Consider the following 20,843-nt stretch of genomic DNA (forward strand, 5'->3'; position numbering starts at 1 on the left):
ATCATATAATAATCTCTCTAATGCTTTATTTACCAGTAGGTCTTTCCAGCTGACATGAGGTCACCCATTCCGTTTAGAAGAACAGAGGTTCCGCCTAAATATTCAGAAGGGGATTTTACAGTTAGAGCTGTGAAGATGTGGAATTCACTCGCTGAATCAGTGGTACAGGCTGATACATTAGATAGCTTTAAGAAGGGGGTTGGATGGCTTTTTAGCAAGTGAAGGAATACAGGTAGCTCATAGTACAAGTTGATCCAGGGACTAGTCCATTTTGGAGTCAGGAAGGATTCAGATGGGGTGTTTTGTCTTACTCTGGATCAACTGGCAGTCAGGCAGGTTAAAAAAAGTTAAAAGGTTGAACTTGATGAATGTGTGTCTATTTTTTCAACCTAACTTACTATGTATATGGTTTTCACCAAATGAGCGGATCTCTCTGTGTATGGCCACCTTATGTATGCCACCTAGCTTGGTAAATCTGAAAAACAAGTTCAGTAGACCCCCGGCATTCATATAGGATGCTTTATGCTGGTAATGAAAGATGGACAATATGATGCTGGAAAGTTTAAGCAATTTTCAGGTATTTCACCAAAACTGCCAATTTTGGGAAAGCCTTGCCAGTAGTTTGGAGCAGAAAGGCCTATTTTAGATTCGATAGAATTTGTACTTTCCAAAAATATATGGTTACGGGGGGGTAAACCTATTTGTGTTTTTACCCCACAAAAACTGCAGTCAATGTGTTGATTTATTATTAGCTGAATTTACCCACAGGACTATTTGTATGCATTAACTTCATTTTGGGGCCTCTTTGGTAATCCTATGCACAATGGGCAACAAACTGTTTGGAGGACCCCTGGTAATCATATTTAGGGTGCTTTTTCCTTGGTACGAAATGATACATGGGTGATATGATGCAGGAAAGTTGAAGCTTTGAGGCAATTTTCAGATATTTCACCAAAACCGGCAATTTTGGGAAAGCCTTGCGACTCAGTTTGGAGCAGAAAGGCATGGGTACCCATTTTAGATTCAGTAAAATGTGTACTATAGACACCCCCCCCTTTCAAGGACAAGGCAAATTAACAGAGCTTGAACAAGATGGGGTGCTAAATGCTTGTTTGGCCAGTGGAGTATGGGGAATATAACCCAGTAACACATAAGCCTATAAATACGAACATTGATTATTAAAGTTTATTATTAAAAGACATTGTATACAGCCTCCATAAAGGCCAATTTAGAGGGCAAAACAAAAACTGCCACAATTATTCTATCGACATCAGTATGTATTAAATAAAACACAAATGCTTTTAATGCAAGATTTAAGGTCAAAGTCATTTTCTAATAAACGCTATCAGTGGCATCATAGCTGGACCTCCTATGGAATGTTCTTCAATTCCCATTTCATTTGTTTGTAGTGTTGTGTCCACGTACAAAGGGTGCAGATGAACAATAAAACACCTACACTCGTTAGTTATGGGAAAAATTCAATTAGTTCGTTCAATGCACATGGCTATCCCCATTCCTCCTCCAATGCATAATGCAGCCACTCCTTTTTTCCCACCAGTTCTTTCTAAGGCATAAAGTAGAGTGACCAAAATTCGGCAACCAGACATTCCAAGAGGGTGACCGAGGGCCACAGCTCCACCTTGACAGTTGACCTGTGTAAAAACAAGAAAGGAATTGGACAAGCTTTTTAAACCAATCAAGTTTGCGGATTCACCTTAATGTGTATTCTGTGTATGAAATACCCCTGAAATTGCAAAATGTTCTCCTAAAATACTGAAATGCTCGCTTACTGCATCATCATGGCAACTATTTAGAGTTTTGAAAACACTGAAATTTGTGGATTTTCATACTCCGGCCAATAGACATCCACTGGGTACGATTTTGAGCCCAGTGCGGGTCCATTTTTTTTTAAACCAGTACCCGCAACCCAAACTTGCAATTTGACACGCATGTTTCCAATACCCGACCCACAATAGGCCAACTAACCTTCCGACCAGGTGTACATGTGAAACCGGAAGTGACATCATATTTGCCTGGAAGTGATGTCACTCCGGTGCCAAATCTTCCCAAAATATTTTAAATACTAGAAGAACCACAAGGATGGGATCAAGCCCACACCTTTGTTGGGTATGCAGCCAGGTTACACGCGGACTGACTAAATGACCAAGGAATTGGGGAATTTTTGCCTGCAACCCGACCACTTTGTGGGTATTCCATGGGGACCCGATGCAGGACTCTACCTTGTGGCAGGGTATTTGGTAAACCTAAAATGCATTAGTGCAAATAGGGCTGCCTCAGGCCCCACCCATCTGATTGGAGTCTGACACACCCACTGCAGCCGCCTTTCAGACCAGAAAAAAAAAAAAAAACTGAATTTACACCACAGCTACAATGTGTCAGTAAAGGTTTGTATCAGGCCTTACACAAAAATAAAATACACAGTAAACAAAACTTCACAACTACTAATTATACACAACCCACATTACTAAAAAATATGGTATATAATATGTGCCATAATCATAGGATGCCATTAGACAAAACTTACTTTTTCTGGGTTTAGGCCCAGGTCTTTAACCACTGCCAGAGCTTGAGCTGCAAAGGCCTCGTTTATTTCAAATAAATCGATCTCATCAAGGCTCCAGCCTGCCTTTTCAACCTATCAAGAATAACAAAAGGTAAAGAAGAGAACTGCTGACAAATAAAGCCAGTGGTGCTGATGCCATCAGTTGCACCATTTTCCTTTATTGTCTATTTACGGAGATTAGAAAACAGGTTTTGAAAGTTAAAAATAAGTTCCACTTCTAAAAGAAAGATTTTAAACTGGCATGAAAATCCCAAGTTAGGGGAATTGGGATGGGCTTCTGGCTAGGGTTGCCACCTGACTGGTATTTTGCCGGCCTGGTTGGTAAAAATGATGCCAATGTTATTAATAGGAAAAAAGGCAAGAATATAGGAAGGTCTGTATTATTTTCCAGAAATGGTGACAATCCTACTTCCAGTCCACCTTGTGGTTCCAGTTGTTCAGTCCCACATTATGTGAGACTTTGTGTGATTTTGAAATGGGACATTTAAGTGACAGCTTCCCTTGATAGAGGCTCAGTGACCCATTTACACATACGATGGGATGAGCTCTGATAATTTGCTTGTTTCTAGTCTTCCCCACACCTTTTATTTTAAATTGTAATCATATAGGGCAGGCCAATTGCTTTTCCACGAGAATCCTATTTGCTTTAGTAATGATACAGAGAACAACTTAACAGTAAATTGAATAATTACAAAATGGTGCATCTTAAATAAAATGTATTGATTGCATTTGACTCTTAAATGGATCCTGTTATGCTTTTTAGGATGTAGCTTTTATTTCTAAATTACACTGTTTAAACTGCAAATAATTCACTCTACCATATAAAAATGTCATTCCTGAACCAGAAAGTGTATTTTTTAGTTGTAATATTGGTGTGTAGGAGCCATCTCAGCTCATTTTGCCTGGTCATGTGCTTTCAGAATGAGTCAGCACTTTAGGATGGAACTGCTTTCTGGCAGGCTGCCGTTTCTCCTACTCAATGTAACTAAATGTGTCTCAGTGGGACCTGGATTTTACTATTGAGTGTTGTTCTTATATCTACCAGGCAGCTGTTATCTTGTGTCAGGGAGCTGCTATCTTGTTACCTTCCCATTGTTCTGTTAGGCTGCTGGGAGGAGGGGGAGGGAAGGTGTGATATCACTCCAACTTGCAGTACAGCAGTAAAGAGTGACTGAAGTTTATCAGAGCACAGGTCACATGACTGGGGGCAGCTGGGAAACTGACAATATGTGTAGCCCCATGTCAAAATCTCTTTGCTCTTTTGAGAAACTGATTTCAGTGCAGAATTCTGCTGGAGCAGCACTATTAACTGATGCGTTTGGAAAAGAACATTTTTTCCCATGACAGTATCCCTTTAACATACTAATATAGTAACACAACTGGTTACCCACGGAGAGATTAAATACATAGCAATAAATAATCAAAAAGCTCTGAAATACAGTACATTTCTAAGAATACTAAAATAATTAGCAATATGTTAACGAAAATTGATTACTCACTGCTTTTCTAATTGCAGCAATAGGCCCAACTCCCATGATGGAGGGATCCAAGCCTACTTGCCCTGAGGAGACTATCCGTGCCATTGGAGTCAGACCCCTGTGTCTTGCTTCAGACTCCTTTATTAGAACTACAGCTGCTGCTCCATCATTGATACCTGAATAACATAGGTACATGGAACAGAAAGTGTCATAAAATGCATTGTTTGAGACAGCTTGTGGCATGCATTTGATAATCATAAATTAAAAGCAATGAACGAGGTACAATAAAAAGCAGAACATGTGCTTGACCAAATACAGGTATGGGACATGTTATCCCGAGTGCTCAAGACCAAGTGTTTTCTGGAAAAGGGATCTTTCTGTAGTTTTTATCAACAAACCTAAAGTCTACTAGAAAATAATGTAAACATTAATTAAACCCAATAGCATTGTTTTGTCTCCAATAAGGATTCATTATATTCAAGTTGATTAAAATGGAGTATATGGCAGTTGACCTTCCCATAATTTGAAGCTTTCTGGATAACAAGTTTGTGGATAGCAGACCTGTACAACACAGATACCTGTACTACATCCCTGCCCATGAAATCTTGTCTCAATGCTGTGGACTACTATAGCTTACTTATACTTAAAGGGATACTGTCATGGGAAAACATGTTTTTTTTCAAAACGCACCAGTTAATAGAGCTGCTCAAGCAGAATTCTGCACTGAAATCCATTTTTCAAAAGTGCAAACAGATTTTGTTATATTCAATTTTGAAATCCGACATTGGGCTAGACATATTGTCAATTTCCCAGCTGCCTCCAGTCATGTGAATTGTGCTCTGATAAACTTTAATCACTCTTTACTGCTGTACTGCAAGTTGGAGTGATATCACCCCCTCCCCCCCAGCAGCCCATTGGCAGAACAATGGGAAGTACGATTTTCAGAGGGAGACGTTCAATAGCTTGGTCGGACATAACTTTCGTACGATTGCTGTCGGGCAGAACATCGGCTGATCTGTTCTTTTGTACTTGATCGGAATGGTTAGTGGCAGGTCGGGAGATGGGAAGTCCGATCGTACGTTGATTCGTATAATTGGATCTTTGCATCTGTGGCCAGTTTAAGAACAACACTCAAGTCTCACTGAGACTGATTCAGTTACATTAAGTAGGAGAAACAACAGCCTGCTAGAAAGTAATTCCATCCTAAAGTGCAGGCACAATTCACATGACTGGGGAAAATGTCTAGCCCCATGTCAGATTTCAAAATTGAATATAAAAAAAATCTGTTTGCTCTTTCGAGAAATGGATTTCAGTGAAGAATTCTGCTGGAGCAGCACTATTAACTAATGTGTTTTGGAAAAAACATGTTTTTCCATGACATTATCCCTTTAATTTTCCATTATTAACTTTGAAGTTTTTAGAGTGTTTATATCCTATGATGCTAGATTATTATGCTGGAAGCCGTGTTCTTCATCCTCGCTCTACTCAATGAGACTGGAAAAGCAAAGCATCAGCGTAGGACAGAGATAGGTTTGTTCTGTGAACGTGCTGATTGCCGACTTCAGGTCAAAGAGAAGGGGAGCATCGTGTGACATGGTCCTACTTGTTAGAAATGAACTTTATAACATATTCTAGGGTTACCTTTATTTTGCAGTTACATGTTAATCAATATGAATACCTCCAAGGCTACTTTATTTTAATCTGTTCCAAATGTACTGACCTGAGGCATTAGCTGGAGTAACTGTTCCACTTCCATCCTTCAGAAAATATGGTTTTAATTTTGACATTGCATCGAAATTACTACCATGTCGGGGGAACTCATCAACTTTCACCTCCACAGGGCCTTCAAATAAGAGGGGGTATATTTAGATGGTATTTACAATATCACCCTCACCAAAGTTTTTACTGATCCCTGATGTACATACCTTTTCTAGAAGGAACTGAAACAGGCACAATCTCTTTATCAAAATAACCAGCTTTTTGTGCTGCCTCAGTTCGGTTTTGTGACTGCACAGCAAGCTGATCCTGTTCCTCTCTGGTTATTTGCCATTGTTTGGCCACATTTTCAGCTGCAACATGAAAACAATGTAAGTAATTGTCAGATATGCATGAACTAATATAGGATCGAATACAATTACTAGCACATGAGAAGTGTGAATAAAATCTATGTTTAACCAAAGTTCTTGCTTTGTGCAAGATCCGATTTCATTACTCAACACTTTTATCTAAGGCAGGGGTCCCCAACCTTTTTTACTCGTGAGCCACATTCAAGTGTAAAATAATGTCGGAGAGCAACATAAACATGCAACAAGTTCCTGGGGCTTCCAAATAGGGTTGTGCTTGGGTATTGGTAGCTCCTATGTGGACTTAATGCCAACAGGAGGTTCTGTTTGGCAGTACACATGGTTTCTATCCAAATAAAACTTGCCTTTATGTCAGGAATTCAAAAATAAGCACCTGCTTTGAGGCCACTGGGAGCAACATATAAGGGGTTGGAGAGCAACATGTTGCTCACGAGCCACTGATTGGGCATCACTGATCTAAGGCAATAGTTCCCACCCTTATTTACCTGTGAGCCACATTTAAATGTAAAAAGAGTTGGGGAGCAACACAAGCATGAAAAAATCCCTGCCGGTGCAAAACCTGTGAGCCACATTTAAATGTAAAAAGAGTTGGGGAGCAACACAAGCATGAAAAAATCCCTGCCGGTGCAAAATTGTTATTGGCAATTTGGTAGCCTCTATATGGATTGGCAGTCTACAGGAGTCTCTATTTGCCAGTACACATGGTTTTCATGCAACCATAACTTGTCTCCACGCCTGGAATTCAAAAAATAAGCACCTGCTTTGAGGCCAGTGAGAGCAACATCCAAGAGGTTGGTGAGCAATGTATTGTTTACAAGCCACTGGTTGGGGATCACTGATCTAAAGAGTAGCCAAACATACAAAATGAATCTCAACAACCACATCCCTGGTACAGGACAATTATCCTTCTCAGGATAACTATACACGGGAAGACTTCATCCTACTAACATCAAAACACTCATTTACGCTGTTGAGCGGAAACAGAATCCTCTTTCCTTGGGCTGTTTGGAAGTGCCTCAGTTGAGCAATGGTATTACATACTGTATCCCACCCAGCTGTTTCTGATTGGCTGTTTGCAAATGAAACACAAACAGCTAACCTTGAGACTTGAAGAACCCCTACTAAACAAAAAACACACACAAAGGTCTACAGAATTGGAAATAAGAGTTTCTCACCAGTTATTCCCATGTGATACTTGTAAAATGCATCATTTAGGCCATCACACATTATACTGTCCTGCAAGGCGACATCACCAGCTTTAACCCCGGCTCTCATGTGCACTAAATGAGGAGCCTGAAATTGAAAATGTAAGGCATCAGCTCTTAGTAGTATGTAATCATGTTCTTTTACAGTCAGTTTAATTCATGAAATACATATTATATTTCTTTGGAGCCTTAACTGCCCAATAATGACATGCTGTTTGGTGATGGACCATTTTCTTCTTCTCTTATGGACATTTAAATAAGGAGAAAAAAAACCCATATCTTACAATGGATGTATTGCAGAGCTCTTCCATCGGATTAAAATTCTTTCTTTATAGATGCTTTATTTAAAGGTTATTGCTGATAATGGTGTAATAGCTAAAAAGTAGATCAGTTACATCACTACTTTTTCACCAAATCTGCCAGTCAGCAAGTGTCCAGGGCTGTATCTGACTTGTGCTGCGTTTAAGTCATTAAAGGAAAACTATACCCCCTGAAAAATGTAGGTCTCTATAAAAAGATATTGCATAAACAGCTCATGTGTAAAACCCTGCTTCATGTAAATAAACCATTTTCATAATAATATACTTTTTTAGTAGTATGTGCCATTGAGTAATCCTAAATAGAAAATTGCCATTTTGAAAAAATAAGGACCGCCTCCTGGGATTGCATGATTCACAGTGCACACAAACATACCAAACAAACCATACATGTTAGGTCACATGAGCCAATTAACAGACAGATTTCTGTCTTTTGCTTCAACACTTCTTTTGGTTACAGTTAGAGCTGTAGTATTTCTGGTCAGGTGATCTCTGAGGCAGCACAGGGACCATCACGAAATGGTGGTTCAAGACAAAAAATATAAAAGGGCAAGATTTACTTAAATATTTATACCAGTTTGGTAAGATTCTTGTAATATGTCACTTAATATGATATAATCTGTTGCTTAAATATTAATTTTGGGGGTATAGGTTTCCTTTAAGGTTTGACATGGAGTCATTTTATTTAAGAATTTAATTGAGCTGTCAGAATCCCAATTTCAATCAGCTGAACTGGGAAACCTTTTTTTTTTTAAAAAAAACATACATTTTAAAAAAGGTGGAAAGGCGATCCATCCAATTTAAAAGCAGAGACTACACAGACAAAGTTAGACATACGTAGAAATTTAAATGAAGTCTATTTTCTCACCTGACTCATACTCTCCATACCACCTGCCACAACAATATCAGCCTCCCCGGTCTGTATTGACTGAGCCCCCAAGCTCACTGCCTTTAGGCCAGACCCACAAATCATTTGGCAGCTCCACGCTGGAATACTGTAAGGAACACCCGCAGCTACACTGGCTTGCCGAGCTGGGTTCTGTCCTGCACCTGTAACATATACAGCACATTGCAAGTGTATATTAGAATGCTTTCCAATATTAGAGAGCCATCAATATATCAATAAACAAGGCATTATAAAGAGTGTATTTAACTGCCATGCAGTGTCCCCTCTTTACAGCACCACCCCTTAATAGGTGTCACCCTCCTATAGTGCCACATTCTTTAGCCTGTGTTTCAAGTTGCCACAATATTGAAGTTGCACTTTAACTTAGTGTACATGTATTCAGAGAAGGGGAGATTTGAATAACAGCTTCAAGAATACACTGGAATGATTGTGTATTAAAAGTGGTTTGTGTCATGCAGCAGTGTGAAATGTGTGTAATAATGCACAATGAATAATTAAAGGGAAACTATCACTAAAATGAAAATGTAATTTAAGCTTCATCATACTGAAATGAGAAACTTTCTAAATACAATCAATTAAAAATTCTGTACTGTTTCTGAAATAATCAAATTCATCTTCACTATCCCTCACAGCATCTGTTTCTTTTCATTTTATCTTTATGCAGGAGTTCGGTGTCAGATAATCAAACAGTTAGATCCAATATATCTTATAGGGGAGCTCCTTTTGCCTAGAAGATATATTAAGAGCTTACTCTGTTAAAATCACCAGACATCATGTCTCTCTACATGCAGAATTTGTGCAAAAGGCAGTTATTTTGTTAGATTTACCTTGTACTGGAATCAGTTATTTGAGTGAGCTCTAATAAATCTGCTAGAGATATATTGGATCTAACTGTCAATGAATGTCTGACACCCAACTGCTGCATTAAGACAGAATGAAGAGAAACAGATGCGGAGAGAGGGATAGTGAACATATACTAAACGGTACAGAATATATAATTGATTGTATTTAGAACGTTTTTATTTCGGTATGCTGAAGCTTATATTAAATTATAATTTTCCAGATAGTTCCCCTTTGAGCGCCATGCTTTAAAGTAGCCCAAATACTCAGTGTCTGAAATCACCTCCACCGACATGATTGGTTTCACTTGATTGGCGCCTGTCAGGCTAAGTACAGGAGCCTGGAAATGTGCCAGTCATCTGCAGATCAACATGTGGACTTTCAGCTTTTGCTTAAATGTAAATAGACCTCAGGCAGGCCAAGAAATTCAATGTAAGGTATTTACAGAAAAAGCTCAAAGCCTCCAGTAAATGAATGAGGAAGTGTGTACTGTATTTCCCAACAGTTGGGGAGTTTTATTAACATTGCTCTATACACTTCCTTCTATACACATGCAAAAATATAACATAATAAGTATAGCATCTACTGTTTTGCCGCACTTTTTATAATTAGGTGATAGCGTACAGGTAGAGGATATTTAATGGAATGCCCTCCTTGTCATTTACCTGCAGTAAGAACTTGGCCAAATACCACCTCGGACACTTCTTCTGGCTGAATGGAGGCTCTCTTCAAAACTTCCCTGATAACAGTAGAGCCCAGAGTATGGGCAGGTAAAGTAGATAGGGCACCATTAAATGAACCTAAAATGTAGAACATACATTGTATGTATTCATTTTAATATCACATTTTAATCAGCTTTAGCATATATTCAAAGTTATTTAGCACAAGAAAAAGCAGGCAAATGGACAAAAACCATTTACTTGTGGGCTCATCACCTTAAAGGAAAACTATACCCCCAAAATGAATACTTGAGCAACAGATAGTTTATATCAGATATGTGTGTTGCCTCAGAGATCACCTGACCAGAAATACTGCAGCTCTTACTGTAACAGGAAGAAGTGTAGAAGCATAGGACAGAACTCTGTCTGTTAATTGGCTCATGTGACCTAACATGTTTGGTATGTTTGTATGCACCGTAAATCATAAGATCCCGGGGGCGGCCCTTATTTTTTAAAATGGCAATTTTCTATTTATGTTTACTCAATGGCACATACTACTAAAAAAGTATATTATTATGAAAATTGTCTATTTACATGAAACAGAGTATTACATATGAGCTGTTTTATGTAATATAGTTTTTGAGCGGTATCGTTTTCCTTTGAAGCAGCAAACTTACTAAACCCTAGTCCTCCTACAATGCCCCACCTCCAAGCACCCTCCCTGCAGCATCTATTCTTCTGAAAAGTCAACCTATATCCTGACCTTTGTTTAATTGACTGTGGGGAAATCTGCGCAACCACAACTGCCCTAGCGGGTGTAAATGACCACTTTTTTGTCTGTACTGCAAATGGGGAAAAATATAATGTGAAACTTACAGTGGGGTAAGATCATGAGTTATTTAACTAACGCAAGCCTCACCTTAAATAATTCTGTTCATATTAAGGGGATTTATAAAGAGAATAAAACACTGGGATGGAAATAATGAAAAAACACAAATACAGATGTCCTTATTTCTGATATATTATATATATATATATATATATATATATATATATATATATATATATATATATATATATATATATATATATATATATATATATAAATAATCATCTGACAAAGGTAAATTTATTATATTGCTTACAAAAGATTCATTAAATACATACATTTATTGTATTGTCTACAAAACAAAAGAACAGCTAAGAAACCAAGAAGGGAATTCTGCACTACAGGATAATACCAGGGCACAGTGAAGAAATACACACTACGCCCCCGGGAAAGCAGCACAGGCACACACTGGAATTGTCCCCATAAAACTGGAATCTTAAAGCAACGGTATCATTAACATTTTACTTGCTGTACTAAGTGACTATAACTATACTTTACAGCCGACTTTGTCTCCATTATTAAAATCGGTGATTTTTATTAGCTTTTATATGAAAAAGGATATAAAGTTACATGTTATTCTGCAGGGAAACAAATTGGTAGAAGTTTGTATAAAGTGTACTTCACTTTGGAGAGAAAATTACATAAGCTCTTCATATGGCAAGCAAAAAAAAAAACCACACAACCAGGCACCAGGGCAAGAGGAGAAAAGTGGGTGTGTAGCCAAACTCCGCCTCCTTGCATTCACAACCCAGACAGCCGTGCTGAATCCAGCCAATCAGAGCCAAGTCTTGTATCTGCCAGGCAATCACAGTGCTGAGCAGATCTCTGGAATATTACCATCCATCCAATCATCATGCAGTCCCCTGATATGGTTCTACAGTGTCCAGCCAATCAGAAGGAGAGCTGAAAGGGGACGACGGATGAGAATCACTACTCCTCCCACCGTTCCACATGGAGCTGTTTTGCCGTTAGTCAGAGAGGAGAGAATTGTAAATGGGGCATCAGAATCCTCGGCCTCACTGGCTGCTGCTGCTTTGGATTACACAACTGGTAGCTGGGCTTTGGCAGCAGCTGACAGTTTAGAACCCAAGTTACATACATACATACATACATACATACATACATATATAAAACAACGAAAAACCGCACACACAGGACTTATAAGGTGCAAAAAAATAAAAAAGATTTATTGCAACGTTTCGGCTCCTGTACTCGAGCCTTCTTCAGAGATATATATATATAGATATAAAATACACACACACATATATATATAATACACAAAAGCCATGAATATCTTGTAAATTATATCCTTATAAACGGTGAGTTCTGATGTCATCAGTTATAAACGGTGAGTTCTGAGGTCATTTCTGTCACATGACTCACTGAAATTTGTGTGCTATAATAGATAAAGTACCCCTAGTTGTGAAATATGAGGATATTAGACGTTACCTCGGGGGTCCATGAACTGTATAAAAAAAATTTATATGGTCATGAAACTCCTCGGTAACTTATAATATCCTTATATTTTACAAGAGGGAGTACTTATTCACTGTATATAGGGAGGAGGAACATATACTTTAAATACAGTCAATTAGTACATCGCAAATATGTGTTATCCCACAAATATCCACTGGGTTCCAGGCTGATCTGGGAGTCCTATTCCTTCACTGTACTCTCACACTAACACTCACTGGGGCTCATTTATCAACACTGGGCATTTGCCCATGGGCTGTTACCAATAACACGAATACCAATCAGTGATTTATATTCAACTGCAGGTTAACAATAATTGCAATGGAATAGTGCCTGTGGGCAAATGTGCCCATTGTTGATAAGTGAGCCCCACATTGTTCTACCTGCTGCCCCTCACACAAGGCTACTTTCACTAGCCAGCAACTAAGGGGGTTAACTGTGAAATCACAGCAGCTGGCCATAGAGCAAGGTGTTGTAGAACTACAGCTCCCAGCATCCTCTAGAGCCCCAATTTCAACCAACAGAATAAGGGCACACGCTGAAAACAGTAGCAAGTGTATGCCAATATAATCATATGTATTAAACTCGAATAATAAAAAGAAATTGGGCTCAGAGGGGACGAGCCATTATCAGGCAACAGGCACATGTAATAATGATAAATCACTAAAACAATCACACACACTGCAGGACTATACACATTGAGGTTTCTGCATGAAATTACACACATGCTTATTATACGGACATATTTACACTTATATATATACAGAGCTGCTTGTTCTCCCCTATCCCTGAGCCGTGTTTCCTTGTTCCTTACCTATAGGCGTGCGGGCTGCAGATACAATGACCACTGTTTCCTGACTTGAGCTCATACTGGCGTCTCACGAACACCGCAACCCTACAGCTTCTACACCCGCACCAAATAACACAGCTCTGTGGTGTGACAAAGCGCCTGTCAAGTTCCGAGCCCTCAGAAGCCCAACGGGTGACATCACGATACCATGTGACCAGAAAGATCATGTGGGAGGGCGTAGCAATCTTTCAAGCAGGAAGTAGCCAATCACGGAAGTAGTTGCTACTATACAGGTTGTGCTGGGTGGAGGTGCTGGGGATAGTAGTTCTCTGATTTTATTTGTTGCATTATACTATTTATAATAAAGTGTATTTTTTTCAGTCCAAAGAAATGTCCTTGAATGAAAAAGTCAGATATTCTTCTCAGGAATAGTATGGGCACATTACTTGGGACTAAAAAGGGATAAACAGAGAAGGTAAAAGAAATGGATTTCATCATGAAAAGGATTTACATCTATTTGAATCCCCTTGTGATGGGTGTCGTAGTTGATCCAGACCTGCAGCATGCACCCACTCTATAAAGGAACTAGGGATGCACCAAATCCACTATTTTGGATTCGGCCAAAACCTCGAATCCATTGTGAACGGTTCGGCCAAATTCCGAATTGAATCCTAATTTGCATATGTAAATTAGGGATGTGAAGGGGAAAACATTTGTTACTTCCTTGCTTTGTTACAGAAAGTCATGTGATTTCCCTCTCCACCCCTAATTTGCATATGCAAATTAGGTTTCGATTCAGCAGAAAGATTTGGCCGAATCCTGCTAAAAAAGGCCAAATCCTGGCCGAATCCCGAACCGAATCCTGGATTCAGTGCATCCCTAAAAGGAACTGTTAGCGAAGTGTGGCGTTTTACATTGCGTTTTTAAAAACTTAATGAAATCACACACACCTGAAAATATGCGTTTTTCAGCCTGCGGTTTTCTGTTTTTTTTGTGGAAGTGGAAAACAATTTACAGGCAGAATGTAGCCGTACTGCTTGTCAATACGCAACGTAATTAAGTCTCCAGCATACGTCATAAATACGTATATGCGAAATCCATCTTTCGAGAGTTTGGCAACCATTTTTAAAAAATGCAGTGTATTTTAGCAAAGTATACTGTATTTCCATACCTGTGGATCCCATAGAGTTCAATAATATGGTGTTACCTTGGCGTATTGGTGTTTTTGCTTAAAAACGCAAATACTGTTGTCTTGTAGTGGATGTTGGCTCGCAAGTGAACTGAAGGAATTGCTATAGTACATATTCCATTTTTCTCAATAGGGCTTCATTATGTGCATCTTTAGGCTCGGCTGTACATTTTTAAAAACGCAATGTAAAAATGCCACGTCTGACTTTGCCCTAAGGAGGGTGGTTATACAATGTAGCAGCAACCAGTTGATTATCAGACCTGGAGCAGCACTGCCTTCTTTACACTGAGAACGCCTGATTTAAAGCTGGTTGCCAATATGTTAAGGTGGCCATAGACGAAAAGATCCACTCGTTTGGCGACATCACCAAACGAGCCAATCTTTCCCCGATATGCCACTAATGGGCATGGCTATATCGTGGGAATCTGAACGTTCGGCCATATGGCCGAATGATCAGATTACGATGAGAGCGCAATGGGCTCTGGCGGGATCGGTCAGGACAAAATCAAACCTGTCCGATCGACCAAACGACCAATCTCCGCCGGAAAAAAAATGTCGGGACTCTCCACACATGGTCTGCTATAGGCCCCCCTGCCCTGGTGAATCCAATCCCAGAGTCCAGGGAAAAGAATGTAACCTATTGCCATGCCACAGTCTTATCTGCCTTCCCCATTCACATTAGAGTAAAATCTGAAAAATTGGCAGCACATCACCATGTTACATTTTTCTCTGGCATTTTTCCCCCTAAAACAGGCACCAGCACATGAGAAAATGTGGAGATTGGATTCACTAGGAGTAACTAAAATATTGGCACCCGCTTGTGAATCAAGCTTTTCCAGTGTACAGATCATAAGCACTTTCTGGCATCAGGCAGCCCAGGAACCCATGTCCAGAAATGTCCAAATGTCTAAGCTACAGTGGTGTGAAAAACTATTTGCCCCCTTCCTGATTTCTTATTCTTTTGCATGTTTGTCACACTTAAATGTTTCTGCTCATCAAAAACCGTTAACTATTAGTCAAAGATAACATAATTGAACACAAAATGCAGTTTTTAAATGAAGGTTTACGTTATTAAGGGAGAAAAAAACTCCAAATCTACATGGGCCTGTGTGAAAAAGTGATTGCCCCCCTTGTTAAAAATAACTTAACTGTGGTTTATCACACCTGAGTTCAATTTCAAAGGTTATAAAGCCATTTCTAAAGCTTTGGGACTCCAGCGAACCACAGTGAGAGCCATTATCCACAAATGGCAAAAACATGGAACAGTGGTGAACCTTCCCAGGAGTGGCCGGCCGACCAAAATTACCCCAAGAGCGCAGAGACAACTCATCCGAGAGGCCACAAAAGACCCCAGGACAACATCTAAAGAACTGCAGGCCTCACTTGCCTCAATTAAGGTCAGTGTTCACGACTCCACCATAAGAAAGAGACTGGGCAAAAACGGCCTGCATGGCAGATTTCCAAGGCGCAAACCTCTTTTAAGCAAAAAGAACATTAAGGCTCGTCTCAATTTTGCTAAAAAACATCTCAATGATTGCCAAGACTTTTGGGAAAATACCTTGTGGACCGACGAGACAAAAGTTGAATTTTTGGAAGGTGCGCGTCCCGTTACATCTGGCGTAAAAGTAACACAGCATTTCAGAAAAAGAACATCATACCAACAGTAAAATATGGTGGTGGTAGTGTGATGGTCTGGGGTTGTTTTGCTGCTTCAGGACCTGGAAGACTTGCTGTGATAGATGGAACCATGAATTCTACTGTCTACCAAAAAATCCTGAAGGAGAATGTCCGGCCATCTGTTCATCAACTCAAGCTGAAGCGATCTTGGGTGCTGCAGCAGGACAATGACCCAAAACACACCAGCAAATCCACCTCTGAATGGCTGAAGAAAAACAAAATGAAGACTTTGGAGTGGCCTAGTCAAAGTCCTGACCTGAATCCTATTGAGATGTTGTGGCATGACCTTAAAAAGGCGGTTCATGCTAGAAAACCCTCAAATAAAGCTGAATTACAACAATTCTGCAAAGATGAGTGGGCCAAAATTCCTCCAGAGCGCTGTAAAAGACTCATTGCAAGTTATCGCAAACGCTTGATTGCAGTTATTGCAGCTAAGGGTGGCCCAACCAGTTATTAGGTTCAGGGGGCAATTACTTTTTCACACAGGTTTGGATTTCTTTTCTCCCTAAATAATAAAAACCCTCATTTAAAAACTGCATTTTGTGTTTACTTGTGTTTACTTGTGTTATCTTTGACTAATAGTTAAATGTGTTTGATGATCAGAAACATTTTGTGTGACAAACATGCAAAAGAATAAGAAATCAGGAAGGGGGCAAATAGTTTTTCACACCACTGTATGACTTAGATAATGAACAAGACTGTGCAGGATGAACCTAAGTGAGGTTGTGTGTTAGTGGGGGTAACTAAATAGGCATAGGGCTGCTGGCTGTGAAAAGCACAACAGCAGCATTACTTTGTATTAATTAAGGGGCTTTACTTACATGAACTTACTGTTACTGGATCAAGTGACCTCTGCCAGTGACTTCTACATGAATGTCAGGTTTTAGGTGGCAAAGTATCAAATCAGAACGGTTTCCATGGTCATGGTGTGATAAATCTCACATTCAAATTGGTTTTAAATTCAAAAAAATTGTGAGTATTTGTACATTACCTAGAAAGCTCTGAATTACAGGTTTTCTCCCATAGACTCCAGTTTAAAGGAGAACTATGGCTAAAATGGAAATTTAATATAAGCTTCATCACACGGAAATAAGAAACTTTCTAAATACAATCAACTAAAAACGATGTACTATTTCTGAAATAATCAAGTTCACATTCACTATCCCTCTCTCAGCATCTGTTTCTCTTCATTCTGTCTGGGTATCAGATATTCATTGACAGTTAGATCCAGTATATCTTATAGGGGGGGGCTTACTTTCCTAGCAGATGAACTAAGAGCCCATTCAAATAACTGATTCCAGTACAAACAAAATAACTGTCTTTTGCACAAATTCCACGTGTAGAGACATGATGTCTGGTGATGGTGAGATCCAATACATCTAGACAAAAGGAGCCTCCCTATAAGATATATTGGATCTCTCAATGAATATGACACCCAACCCCTGAATGAAGAGAGAATGAAGAGAAACAGATGCTGAGAGATAGTGAGCATAAACTTGATTATTTTAGAAACAGTACATCATTTTTAATTGTATTCTTATTTAAGTATGCTGAAGCTTATATTAAATTTTCATTTTCACGATAGTTCGCCTTTAAACACATAATTCAAAAATTTAAAACTTTTTTCTGTAAAAATACTTGATGCTAACTACAATTAGAATGTGTTAGAATTTTCGAGTACACATTTCTTTCTGTGTTTCGTGTACAAATTGTAGCCAAATATTGCCTAAAGATGTCATCCAGTCTTTAAAACAGGGAATGATTTATAAGGTGTATGTTAATGAGCTGGGGGTCTTACTTCTCAGTCACACTGTATAAGGTGCCTTGGTGTGGCACGTGAGCTTACATGCTTTAGCCAAAGTGTGGTACTAACAAATTTTTGTAATTATTTTTAAATGCAAACTGTGCCTTGGCAATTTTTCTATTTCTTTAAGATAAGAATGAATATTATTGGTGGCAGAACAATCCTATTGGGTTTCTTTAACGTTTATATTATTTTTAGCAGATGTAAGGTATGGAGATATATATTATAGAAATATCCATTATCTGGAAAACCCCAGGTCCCAAGTATTCTGGATACCAGGCCCCATACCTGTAATACTTTGACCTCAATAAGACAAATCCATTTTTTGTTTAAATGAAAACTTTAATATACAACATATTGCTTTTTTTGGCTCCATTGCCTTCTGGCCAGGCAAATCCTACTACCGAATGCTTCTGGTCTTGGCCAATGTTCTAAACAGGTTGGAAGGAGAGTACAAATGCTTCGAGATACTGCAGTTGTGACCCGTGTAGAGCAGTGCCATACCCCCACCTAAGTTATAGCAAGCCATCAATCATAAAAATGCATTCTTTCATTAAATGAATACCATATTGTAGTGGTAAATCTAAAGCAACTTCCACCACTCTGGGTTTCCACTACAAGATGATGTTAATCATGGCCTGGACCACTGAAAACCTTCATAGACTTTGTGTACGAGAGACGAAACTGTGTAATGGCGTAATTAAAAATCTTTATTTTGGTTTGGTCAGTACAGGCAAGGTAATATTGGAGTCACAGAGGCATATGCATGAACAAGGTACAACAGTTCTTCAAACTGAGTAACTATGCACAAGTCTCAAACATTCAGCCATCTATAGAAGAAAAATAAGATATGTACAAATGTGTCATTGAAGATGAAAAAGAAAACAATGATTAACACAAACTACCACAGGACATATCTAGGTGTCCAAATTTGGTGAAAAAAACTACATTACTGGGGAAACTTTGGCAGCCAAACCCTCACAATACCAAATTGTTATTTAGGTCTAAGTAAAATGATGAACTGGGGGGATTGTGCCCTTACACAGCAAAGGTTTTAGGTAATAACATTTGTACAGTCATTGTTAATGTTTGGAGCTTAACATTGTTCCTTGACCTCCAAAAAAAGCAACTGGTGAGCACAAATAGATATTTTAGGAACAACATAATTAACTGTTAAAATGTCCAAATTGGCAGAGGTATTACATCAAGCAACAATGCAGAAACAAATCCTAAGGAAGGCAATTTTGTGACAAAAGAATGTTGGATTTCTGGACAAAAAAAAATGTTCTCTGAAATTAAATGACGTATAAAAAAAAGTTCAAAATGTATGTAAGTTTTTTTTTTGTTGTTTTCACAAAACAGAACCCTGTACATTTACACTGGAGTCCAAACCATTTTGAAGGTGACGGGAGCTTACAGTTCTATTGCCTTTCCCACTCACTGGCTTCTCCTCCTGGGAGTCATGATTAGAGTCTGTGTCATTGGACTGGTGAGTTAGAGAGTTCTCACTGCCAGTTGGGGAATCTACACTTTCATACCCAGTACTAAGCTGATTGATATAGCTGCTCCCACCTCTACTAGTTCTCTCGTCTGAGTGGTTTGAGAGCTTTCCCTCATTGATAGGGGAGGCTGAGAAATCCTCTTCGGTGCTACTGCCCTCCCTATAAAGACCACCTGAGTTGTGTGTTCTCTGATGGGAAGCGCCACCATTACTTGGTCCATTTTGTATGCGGCCACAATCCTTTCCAGAAGTCTCGCCCTCATCCTTGGGTTCTGATGCAGGAGTCCTGTTACCAGATGTTTGCATCTGTTGTTGGAACCGAGATAACTGCTGGCGGGAGTCTTTTAGCTGTTGCTGCAGAACTAAGATTGTACTCTGCATTCCTTCCACCTCCTCATCAAGCTGAATGATGAAGTCATTTAGTTCTGTATTCAATAAAAAAAAAGACCAATAAATTGCACACACATTTATGATCACTGAAATAAAACAAATGCTGCTTGCTGTACCAACAATTGAAGGGAATATACCATGTGTTAATAGGATTATAACACACAAGACCCAAAACATATTCTGTAAATTGAGCTTGGTGATGTTATCAGTTATAGTCAGTGCTCAGTGATGTCATTTCTTTGTCCAGGAGAACAACGGATAGAACCCTACAAGACCCATAATGAGTCAGAACAGACTGATATATTTAAAACTGGTCACAAATATTGCAGTAAGCCATATAATAATATAATTCACGGAGGTACTCGTTTTGTAATAAATATGCATAAAATATATACCCAGGGAACACATTTATAAACCATTTAGCTTTATTTAAAATAAAATACAAAAAAATAAAAAAAAAAAGATAAAGACTTTTAGCAATACATTTTTTTCCCTCTTTTTCTACAGTGCTTTAGCTCTTTCAGCCACAAGATGTTGTGTACAAGAGTCACACAGTGAACGTTTCAGAGGACATTTCTACAGTGATAGACTTCTGAGGAATGTCCTTTATTTTCACCAACATCTTGTAAAGCACTGTCAATGCATCTGCATTGTGGCCTAGTGTTGAAATCCTCTCCACTACGTTAGCAGATACATCACAGGGGCTCAACACCCTACATGTACTAGTAACAAGGTGAAACTAGTCTGTAATGCCGTGGGTAAACTTTCCAGCTATGGTTAAATATTGCCCCTTATATAATTCTTTGCTCTTATTTCAGTCAATATACATTTGTACATTGAGATTTGCCCCAAATTCCAGACAAAACAAGTAAATGATTCACGTGCATGGGCATTTTTAGAATTAAAATTTTTAAAATGTAAGAATAGTTTCATGACAATTCTGTGAATGTCGCGTTTAGTAAGCAGGCATATAATTCTTACACAATTAACTATACACTTTAATGCAGTAAAAGGGGCACAGCACCCATAGCAGCTAGTAATGTGCGGGCCCAACCT

The 20,843-nt window shown here is 38.9% G+C and overlaps 2 protein-coding genes across 3 annotated transcripts in view; both read right to left on the reverse strand.

The window, feature by feature from the left end:
• Nucleotides 1–1,171: 1,171 nt before the first annotated feature.
• Nucleotides 1,172–13,436, reverse strand: MGC81403 (uncharacterized protein). The gene is given in 9 exon segments (NM_001091193.1): nt 1,172–1,652; nt 2,546–2,656; nt 4,084–4,238; nt 5,783–5,905; nt 5,988–6,131; nt 7,322–7,439; nt 8,537–8,718; nt 10,081–10,215; nt 13,251–13,436. Coding segments are annotated over 9 exon segments (1,197 nt in total). The 5' UTR covers nt 13,306–13,436; the 3' UTR covers nt 1,172–1,478.
• A 5,152-nt stretch (nt 13,437–18,588) lies between these two features.
• The window catches only part of wtap.S (WT1 associated protein S homeolog), a 29,525-nt gene continuing 27,270 nt past the window's right edge, over nt 18,589–20,843 (reverse strand). For both annotated transcript variants that reach the window (XM_018265180.2, XM_018265181.2), the window contains exon 8: nt 18,589–19,822. In XM_018265180.2, the coding sequence (XP_018120669.1) occupies nt 19,248–19,822 (575 nt within the window). In that variant the 3' untranslated portion in view covers nt 18,589–19,247. The remainder of the gene's footprint in view (nt 19,823–20,843) is intronic.

The sequence above is a fragment of the Xenopus laevis genome, chromosome 5S (assembly GCF_017654675.1).
Source record: "Xenopus laevis strain J_2021 chromosome 5S, Xenopus_laevis_v10.1, whole genome shotgun sequence".
Lineage (NCBI taxonomy): Eukaryota > Metazoa > Chordata > Amphibia > Anura > Pipidae > Xenopus > Xenopus laevis.